The sequence below is a fragment of the Heterodontus francisci genome, chromosome 6, assembly GCF_036365525.1.
Source record: "Heterodontus francisci isolate sHetFra1 chromosome 6, sHetFra1.hap1, whole genome shotgun sequence".
NCBI lineage: Eukaryota > Metazoa > Chordata > Chondrichthyes > Heterodontiformes > Heterodontidae > Heterodontus > Heterodontus francisci.
In genome coordinates this window covers 35002698-35013153 of record NC_090376.1, presented here as the reverse complement: position 1 = coordinate 35013153, position 10456 = coordinate 35002698, and the positions used below count along the sequence as shown (strand labels likewise).

Here is a 10456-nt window from a genome sequence, read left to right as displayed (position 1 = left end):
TTCTCTCTGTCGTGCGCTCTCTCTCTCTCTCTCTCTGTCGTGCGCTCTCTCTCTCTCTCTCTCTCTCTGTCTCTCTGTCTCTGTGACGTGCGCTCTCTCTCTCTCTCTGTCTCTCTCTCTGTGACGTGCGCTCTCTCTCTCTCTCTCTGTCTCTCTGTCGTCCGTTCTCTCTCTCTCTCTCTCTCTATCGTGCGCTCTCTCTCTCTCTCTGTCGTGCGCTCTCTCTCTCTCTCTCTCTCTCTCTCTGTGTCTCTCTGTGGTGCGCTCTCTCTCTCTCTGTGTCTCTCTGTGGTGCGCTCTCTCTCTCTCTGTGTCTCTCTGTCGTGCTCTCTCTCTCTGTCTCTCTGTCGTGCGCTCTCTCTCTGTCGCTCTGTCGTGCGCTCTCTCTCTCTCTGTCGTGCGCTCTCTCTCTCTGTGTCTCTCTGTGGTGCGCTCTCTCTCTCTCTCTCTGTGTCTCTCTGTCGTGCGCTCTCTCTCTCTCTCTCTCTCTGTCTCTCTGTCGTGCGCTCTCTCTCTCTCTCTCTCTCTCTGTCTCTCTGTCTTGCGCTCTGTCTCTCTCTCTGTCTGTCGTGCGCTCTCTCTCTCTCTCTCTGTCGTGCGCTCTCTCTCTCTCTCTCTCTCTGTCGTGCGCTCTCTCTCTCTCTCTCTCTCTGTCGTGCGCTCTCTCTCTCTCTCTCTGTCGTGCGCTCTCTCTGTCGTGCGCTCTCTCTCTCTCTCTCTCTGTCGTGCGCTCTCTCTCTCTCTCTCTGTCGTGCGCTCTCTCTCTCTCTCTGTCGTGCGCTCTCTCTCTCTCTCTCTCTCTGTCGTGCGCTCTCTCTCTCTCTCTCTCTCTGTCGTGCGCTCTCTCTCTCTCTCTCTCTGTCGTGCGCTCTCTCTCTCTCTCTCTCTGTCGTGCGCTCTCTCTCTCTCTCTCTCGTGCGCTCTCTCTCTCTCTCTCTGTCGTGCGCTCTCTCTCTCTCTCTGTCGTGCGCTCTCTCTCTCTCTCTGTCGTGCGCTCTCTCTCTCTCTCTCTGTCGTGCGCTCTCTCTCTCTCTCTCTCTGTGTCGTGCGCTCTCTCTCTCTGTCGTGCGCTCTCTCTCTCTCTCTCTCTCTGTCGTGCGCGCTCTCTCTCTCTCTCTGTCGTGCGCGCTCTCTCTCTCTCTCTGTCGTGCGCGCTCTCTCTCTCTCTCTGTCGTGCGCTCTCTCTCTCTCTCTCTGTCGTGCGCTCTCTCTCTCTCTCTGTCGTGCGCTCTCTCTCTCTCTCTGTCGTGCGCTCTCTCTCTCTCTGTCCTGCGCTCTCTCTCTCTCTCTCTGTCCTGCGCTCTCTCTCTCTCTCTCTGTCGTGCGCTCTCTCTCTCTGTCTGTCGTGCGCTCTCTCTCTCTCTGTCTGTCGTGCGCTCTCTCTCTCTCTGTCTGTCGTGCGCTCTCTCTCTCTCTGTCTGTCGTGCGCTCTCTCTCTCTCTGTCTGTCGTGCGCTCTCTCTCTCTCTGTCTGTCGTGCGCTCTCTCTCTCTCTGTCTGTCGTGCGCTCTCTCTCTCTGTCTGTCGTGCGCTCTCTCTCTCTCTGTCTGTCGTGCGCTCTCTCTCTCTCTGTCTGTCGTGCGCTCTCTCTCTGTCTGTCGTGCGCTCTCTCTCTCTCTGTCTGTCGTGCGCTCTCTCTCTCTCTGTCTGTCGTGCGCTCTCTCTCTCTCTCTGTCGTGCGCTCTCTCTCTCTCTCTGTCGTGCGCTCTCTCTCTGTCGTGCGCTCTCTCTCTCTCTCTGTCGTGCGCTCTCTCTCTCTCTCTGTCGAGCGCTCTCTCTCTCTCTCTGTCGTGCGCTCTCTCTCTCTCTCTCTGTCGTGCGCTCTCTCTCTCTCTCTCTGTCGTGCGCTCTCTCTCTCTCTCTCTGTCGTGCGCTCTCTCTCTCTCTCTCTGTCGTGCGCTCTCTCTCTCTCTCTCTGTCGTGCGCTCTCTCTCTCTCTCTCTGTCGTGCGCTCTCTCTCTCTCTCTCTGTCGTGCGCTCTCTCTCTCTCTCTCTGTCGTGCTCTCTCTCTCTCTCTCTCTGTCGTGCGCTCTCTCTCTCTCTCTGTCGTGCGCTCTCTCTCTCTCTCTCTCTTACGTGCGCTCTCTCTCTCTTTCTCTCTGTCGTGCGCTCTCTCTCTCTGTCGTGCGCTCTCTCTCTCTCTCTCTCTCTCTGTCGTGCGCTCTCTCTCTCTCTCTCTGTCGTGCGCTCTCTCTCTCTCTCTCTCTGTCGTGCGCTCTCTCTCTCTGTCGTGCGCTCTCTCTCTCTGTCGTGCGCTCTCTCTCTCTCTCTCTGTCGTGCGCTCTCTCTCTCTCTGTCGTGCGCTCTCTCTCTCTCTCTCTGTCGTGCGCTCTCTCTCTCTCTCTCTGTCGTGCGCTCTCTCTCTCTATCTCTCTGTCGTGCGCTCTCTCTCTCCTGTCTGTCGTGCGCTCTCTCTCTCTCTGTCTGTCGTGCGCTCTCTCTCTCTCTGTCTGTCGTGCGCTCTCTCTCTCTCTCTCTGTCGTGCGCTCTCTCTCTCTCTCTCTGTCGTGCGCTCTCTCTCTCTCTCTCTCTCTGTCGTGCGCTCTCTCTCTCTCTCTCTCTCTGTCGTGCGCTCTCTCTCTCTCTCTCTCTCTCTGTCGTGCGCTCTCTCTCTCTCTCTCTCTGTCGTGCGCTCTCTCTCTCTCTCTCTCTCTCTGTCGTGCGCTCTCTCTCTCTCTCTCTGTCGTGCGCTCTCTCTCTCTCTGTCGTGCGCTCTCTCTCTCTCTCTCTGTCGTGCGCTCTCTCTCTCTCTCTCTGTCGTGCGCTCTCTCTCTCTCTCTGTCGTGCGCTCTCTCTCTCTCTCTCTGTCGTGCGCTCTCTCTCTCTCTCTGTCGTGCGCTCTCTCTCTCTCTCTCTCTGTCGTGCGCTCTCTCTCTCTCTCTCTCTGTCGTGCGCTCTCTCTCTCTCTCTCTCTGTCGTGCGCTCTCTCTCTCTCTCTCTGTCGTGCGCTCTCTCTCTCTCTCTCTGTCGTGCGCTCTCTCTCTCTCTCTCTCTCTGTCGTGCGCTCTCTCTCTCTCTCTCTGTCGTGCGCTCTCTCTCTCTCTCTCTCTCTGTCGTGCGCTCTCTCTCTCTCTCTCTCTGTCGTGCGCTCTCTCTCTCTCTCTCTCTCTCTCTGTCGTGCGCTCTCTCTCTCTCTCTCTCTGTCGTGCGCTCTCTCTCTCTCTCTCTCTCTGTCGTGCGCTCTCTCTCTCTCTCTCTGTCGTGCGCTCTCTCTCTCTCTGTCGTGTGCGCTCTCTCTCTCTCTGTCGTGCGCTCTCTCTCTCTCTCTCTCTGTCGTGCGCTCTCTCTCTCTCTCTCTCTCTCTCTGTCTCTGTGACGTGCGCTCTCTCTCTCTCTCTGTCTCTCTCTCTGTGACGTGCGCTCTCTCTCTCTCTCTCTGTCTCTCTGTCGTCCGTTCTCTCTCTCTCTCTCTCTATCGTGCGCTCTCTCTCTCTCTCTCTGTCGTGCGCTCTCTCTCTCTCTCTCTCTCTCTCTGTGTCTCTCTGTGGTGCGCTCTCTCTCTCTCTGTGTCTCTCTGTGGTGCGCTCTCTCTCTCTCTGTGTCTCTCTGTCGTGCTCTCTCTCTCTGTCTCTCTGTCGTGCGCTCTCTCTCTGTCGCTCTGTCGTGCGCTCTCTCTCTCTCTGTCGTGCGCTCTCTCTCTCTGTGTCTCTCTGTGGTGCGCTCTCTCTCTCTCTCTCTGTGTCTCTCTGTCGTGCGCTCTCTCTCTCTCTCTCTCTCTGTCTCTCTGTCGTGCGCTCTCTCTCTCTCTCTCTCTCTCTCTGTCTCTCTGTCTTGCGCTCTGTCTCTCTCTCTGTCTGTCGTGCGCTCTCTCTCTCTGTGTCGCTGTCTGTGTGCGTGTGTCTCTCTCTCCCCTGCAGCAACCATTTCCATTCATTCGCTCACTCCCTGAACTACCTGTAAACAGCAGGAGCAGCTAATCACAGCCTGCCTGCCTGCATCGTGCACGGCCTGGTCACCCTGCACAAGATTGGAGGGCAGATTCTGGTCTTTGGGCTGTATGTTGGACAGCCCTGCTGTAGTTGGATGGATGTGTTGGTGGTTGGTGGGGATTAAGGTTCCTCGCTGGGGTACAGTTTCATATTTTGAGTATCCCACCCAAGTGAGGAATGTTGATGTGAGCTTAAACTATGAGCATCAACAGGCTGTTTGACTGTCGGGCCATGACACCCAAATGTAATCCCCATATGTACTTCCACTAGGTTCACCAGCTAGTGATCAGGAACCCTGGCTGTTTTTATTTTCCCTTACATAACCCAGGAGTACTGAGGGAAATTGTAGCACCCTTATCAGTAGGTGTCTTGTGTCTGCATCTGTGCATCTCATGCTTTTTATTATTTCATGTGCAACTTAATTAGCTGATTAGGGAATTGCTTCTAGATGGTTTACAAACACATTTTAAACCTGAGTATTGATGCTTTTTTGTTTCAGCTTACTTGGGTTGTATACTGTGACATGATGTGCTTAGATTATGATGGAAACTTATTGGATGCCTGCATAATAGCTCTTCTAGCAGCACTGAAAAATGGTAAGGGTGACAATTTTTTTTGAAAAAAGTAATGTACAGATTTATTTCATCTTTTCCTACAAGGAGATGCTACAGTAAGCCAGGTGCCTTCCCTTAGCAGCATAGTCAGCTTTGGAAATTTAGCCAAGTGGAGAAACTGACCTATGTCCTTTCACACCACTGTCTTGAATGTATAAATCTTGAAGTGGGTTCTTTGTGTACTGCTAATGTCTAAACATTGCAGATTTAAAAAAAAAAATTAGCTCTGCATTTGATGCATAAAACATTCGTATTAAACTGGTGTTTCTTCGCAGGAATACATCAGAAGAATGTGTGGCATGGAAAAATAAGACAAAAATTACATTAAATTTCAGTAATTGAACTAGTATTTTACATAATTTTATAGCTTTAGTATGTTTCAGATTTTAAAACTGCTTTTTAGCAGTTTTAGTATTAAATTATTTCACTTTTAAAAACTGCATACGTTATTCTATACTTTGAAGTTGTTGGCGTTGATGGGGTCAGCCATTAGTGACTAGTTTGAAATGACTGCATTTTTGTCGTGAACATTTGTCCATTTATTGTTGCTTTTCCACACGGTTGACAAACTACTAAAGTGGCTGATAATGGCCTCGTGAGCCTTCCCCTGATGCTGCTTTCCCTGTGGGTGTTATCTCTTCCTTGCCACTCCTCTGTGATCTTTTTATTATTTTTACTGTGGTACAGACTGCGGATAGTTGAAGTATTGTTTCTTGCAGTCCGTTCTTTAATTTGAGTGAAAGCAGTTTTTAATTCTATCTGTAAGAATGTTGTTCTGGCCAGGTGGGGAGGGGGGAGGGGAAGGGGGGGGTGGCGTCACAGGCTCCCCTCTTGACCTTCCTCTTATTTGACCAGAACAGGGTTTTTCCTTTTTAAACAGTGAGTGTTTTACCTTTATCTTTAATGTGATCGTGAAAGAACCAATCAGACAGGTTATCTTGAGTTTAAACAAGAGGTGAGTTTATTATACTTAACAATCTAAACTTGATCTAAAAGAAACTGCACATTCACGCATACATTCACATGAGAATCTCACACACACAAATCGATTACGGAATGTAAAGTAGATTTTGTGGTTGGGTTAGAGTCCATAATAAAAAGAAATTAAATACATAATCTGTGAGGTTGGATGATTCGGTGGTCTTCCAGCTGAAGTTGTATTCTTGAAGTTTTGGCTGGTCAAAGTGCACTTCCTGGCTGGCCCACTTGGCTCAGCATTTTCTTGGAGGCAGACTTGTCGGTGGCTCTCTTCCCCTGGTCTCTGTCTGTAGCAATCTGTAGTCTTGGAGGGTACATAGTCGCAGACGGTTTTCAGACTTGTGTTATCTGGAGAGTGAGTGAGAGAGGGAGACACACCCCCTTTCTGATGCTGCACAGCCTGAGTTACTGGCTTGACTCTTTGTTCAAGGAAATCCCAGCTTTCACAGAGATGGACAGATGGTCACATGACTGCCTTGGTGTATTCTCTGGAACCTTTGAATGAGATTCAAGGTTCAGAATTGGTTCCCCAGGCTCCAAGATGCCAATATATACACTTTGGAGGGGTTAAGGTGCTAATAAGGTGCAAGGATTGCCTTGAATGTTGTGCTAATGAAGCAATCTTAGGTAATTTAACACTTCAAGCAACCCATTGTTCTGGGTCCATGCTCCTCATTCCTCTGTCTCCGGTTGGAGCCTTGGAATATAAAAAGGTGTTTCAGATGCAACTTGTGATGGCCATCTTTGCTATCAGTTTTTTTTTAAAAAGTTAACTGCAGGATTTTTTTTCCATTAAAAGTTTAATGTAAGTTTCCAACCAATGAATTAATATTCCTTATTCGGCATATTGTTTTTCTTGACAATGTGGAATTCTCTACGACAAACTGTTCCTGAAGCAGTTCACATTCTTTTAAAAGGAGAAATACTAAAGCATTCGGGGTGTAAACAGAGGTTTTGTATTAGACTAGGTGGTCAATAGGGAGAGAAAAAACAGTAACAGACTTTGTGGGACTAACAGCTGTTTTGCTGCAAAATTTTCATGATTCTGACTGTGGTTCTGTACAGCAGAATATAGTCTTTGAAATTTGTAATACCTTTTGCAAAAGGTAGAGCAGAGTTTTCAAAAGTCCAACATAATGAAAATGTTTGCTGTCCCCCTTTTTGACACTACAATTTGTAGCTACATTTTGCAACCGATCCCTATTCTAGATGATTGCCAAAGATTAACTGTTCTTTTTCTACAGTTCAGTTGCCGTCGGTGTCCATCAGTGAAGAAACTGGTTTAGCAGAAGTTAATATAAACCAGAAAAATCAACTGAATATCAGGAAGCATCCGGTTGCTACATCTTTTGCAATTTTTGATGAGTGAGTTTCTTTTGAGTGTAAAAATAGCATAATGCTGTTTATAACATTGGAAATGATAGATACTGTATTCTTATGACTGTGGGCTATATATTTTTACATTTCAAATAAGCTAGTGCAACACAACCATTGTGCATGCCATTCTTTAATCATAAGATCACAACACGGATGATGAAAGACATCTGGCTTTAGTTCATCTAAAAATACCATCCATTTGTTCCTCCCTGACATCTTTTCTTCTTAAATACCAGGATTTCCATGCCCACTCCTTCATGTGCAAGTCCGTTCCATGTATTGCCACTCTTTGTGAAAAAGAACTTCCTAACATCAGTCCTAAATTTAGTGTCCCCTTGTCCTACTCTCCAAATTTAGTTTTAAGTATTATTTTGGAGTTATATTCGGTATTGTTTTCTGCCTTATCTATAAGGTCATCTCTCAGTCTCCTTTTAGGATTGAAAAACCCAAGTTTCTCCAGTCTTTCCTCATAGCTTGATATTTTAAAATAGGGAAAAAGCTGTGGTTCTTCACCTCCAGGTCTTGAATGCCTCCTTTCTGTGATGGCCAGAAATGTGCACACTATTCAATGAATAATCTGACTAGTGCAACTGTACAGTTTAAACAGTTGACTTCCTCTGACTTTTACTCTGTTTTGGCTACACAGTTCAGTATTTTATTGGCTCTGTTGATTGCAGCTCTGCAGTGGTTGGATGTGTTGAGCATCAAGTCTACAAAACCTTTGGCTCCAATTTCATTCTTATTCTTAGCTGTCTCAATATTTGGTATCCTATGCAAATGTGGCCAACTTATTCTTTGTGTGATTGGTAGAGATCATTTTCCTTCCTTACTTCACTTCAGAATGTAATTGGAAGAAGGGAGGAAAAGTAAAATTGAATTAGAAAAATGAAAGTATGGTGAATGCAAGTAGTGTTTTAAATGTAATTTTCTTGGGTTGGGTTTTAGACAAGCAATGTCGAGCATTAAAGAATTAATACATGATTTTCAACAAATATTTAAGGCATAAAACCCCACAGAAAAAGTGGTCCAACCAAGGCTAACAAAGGAGCGAAAGTTAGTATTAGATCAAAGGAAGAGGCTTATGATGTTGCCAAAAAGAGTAGTAAGCCTGAGGATTGGGAGGATTTTAGAATTTAGCAAAGGAGGACCAAGAGAATCTGAGAGTAAACTAGAAAGAGACATAAAAACAGATTAGTGAAAATAAAGATGGGCCCATTAGAGGCAGAGAAAGGTGAAATTATAATGAATAAGGAAATGCAGAGATATTTAATACTTTGTAAGTATCTTCATGATAGAAGGTACAAAAAACATTCTGAAACAATGGGCAAGAATGAGGAACTTAAAGTAATCAGTATAAGTAAAGAAATAGTACTTTTTTATTCGTTCCAGGAATGTGGGCGTCGCTGGCTAGGCCAGCATTTATTACCCATCCCTAATTGCGTTTGAGAAGGTAGTGGTGAGCTGCCGCCTTGAACTGCTGCAGTCCATGTGGGGTAGGTACACCTACAGTGCTGTTAGAAAGGGAGTTCCAGGATTTTGACCCAGCGACAGTGAAGGAACGGTGATATAGTTCCAAGATGGTGTGTGGCTTGGAGGGAACTTGCAGGTGGTGGTGTTCCCATGCATCTACTGCCCTTGTCCTTCTAGTTGATAGAGGTCGCGGGTTTGGAAGGTGCTGTCTAAAGAGCCTTGTTGCGTTGCTGCAGTGCATCTTGTAGATGGTGCACACTGCGTCGGTGGTGGAGGGAATGAATGTTTGTTTGTGAATGGGGTGCTAATCAAGTGGGTTGCTTTGTCCTGGATGGTGTCGAACTTCTTGAGTGTTGTTGGAGCTGCACCCATCCAGGCAAGTGGAGAGTATTCCATCACACTTCTGACTTGTGCCTTGTAGATGGTGGACAGGCTTTGGAGAGTCAGGAGATGAGTTACTCACCGCAGGATTCCTACCCTCTGACCTGCTCTTGTAGCCACAGTATTTGGCTACTCTAGTTCAATTTCTGGTCAATGGTAACCCCCAGGATGTTGTTAATGGGGGAATCAGCGATCGTAATGCCATTAAATGTCATGGGGAGATGGTTTGATATTCCCTTGTTGGAGATGGTCATTACCTGGTACTTGTGTGGCATGAATGTTACTTGCCACTTATTTGCCCAAGCTTAAATATTGTCCAGGTCTTGCTGCATTTCTACACGGACTGCTTCAGTAATGGATTAATTAAGGGGACTAAGTGGCAAAAAATCCCCTGGATCTGATGACCTGCAACCTAGGTTTCAAAAGAGGGAGCTGCAGAGATGGTGGATGCATTGGTTTTGATCTTCCAGAATGCTTTAGATTCTAGAACAGTTGCCAAGCTTCGGAAGGTAGCAAACATAATCTCGCTATTTAAGAAAGGAGGAAGAGGGAAAACTAGGAACTATAGACCAGTTAGCCTAACATTAGTAGTAGGAGAAATACTAGAGTCTATTATTAGGGCACTTAGAAAATCATAATATAATTAAGCAGAGTCAACACTGATTTATGAAAGGGAAATTGTGCTCGAATAATCTTAGGTATTTTGAGGATGTAACTAGTAAGACGGATAAGGGGAACCAGTGGATGTAGAGTATTTGGATTTTCAAAAAACCTTAGGACCGGTGGGAATGGGGTAATATATTGGCATGGATTGGTTAATGGACAGTAAACAGAGAGTAGGAATAAATGGGATATTCATGGGTTGGCAGGCTGTAAGTAGCAGGGTACCACAAGGATCAGCACTTGGAACCTAGCTATTTACAATCTATATCACTAACTTAGATGGGGGCACTCAGTGTAACATATCCAAATTTGCTGACACTACAGGGTTAGGTGGGAAAGTTAGCAGTGAAGAGGATGCAAAGAGGCTGCAGAGAGGTATAAACAGGTTGGGTGAGTGGACAAGAACGTGGCTGATGGAATATAATGTGAAATGTGAAGTTATCCACTTTGGTAGGAAAAAAAAAGTATAATTTGTTTGAATGGTGACAGAGTGGGAAATATTTGCATTCAGAGGTACCTGGGTGTCCTTGTACATACTTGCCCTAGAGGAAGTGCAACGAAGGCTCACTGGCTGGCTCCTGGGATGAGGGGATTGCCCTATGAGCAGTGACTGTGTAGACTTGGCCTAGATTCCCTGGAATTTAGAAGAATGAAAGGTGATCTCATTGAAATTCGTAAGGAGCTTGACAGGGCAGATACTGAGAAAATGTTTCCCCTGGCTGAGGAATTTAGGACATAAGGTCATAGTCGGAAGGGGTCGGCCATTGAGGAGAAATGTCTTCAGAGTTGTGAATCCTTGGAATTCTCTATTCCAGTGAATCCTTGGAATCCTGCATCCCAAAGAGTCATAGATGCTCAGTCATTGAGTACGTTCAAGACAAAGGTCGATGGATCTTTGGGTATTAAAGGATATGTGGATAGTGCGGGACGATTGAGTTGAGGTAGAAGATCAGCCAAGATCTTGTTGAATGGCTGAGCAGGTTTGAAGGGCCAAATATCCTACTCCAGCTCTTATTTCTATGTTCATGCAACATTGTGCTTAATT

General features: G+C 46.6%; 1 protein-coding gene across 1 annotated transcript in view; it reads left to right on the top strand.

Annotated features, from left to right (window-relative positions):
• The window catches only part of exosc8 (exosome component 8), a 65077-nt gene that overhangs the window by 47605 nt on the left and 7016 nt on the right, over positions 1-10456 (top strand). The window contains exons 8-9 of the mRNA XM_068033465.1: positions 4428-4524; positions 6765-6885. Coding sequence (XP_067889566.1) covers positions 4428-4524; positions 6765-6885 — 218 coding nt within the window. The remainder of the gene's footprint in view (positions 1-4427; positions 4525-6764; positions 6886-10456) is intronic.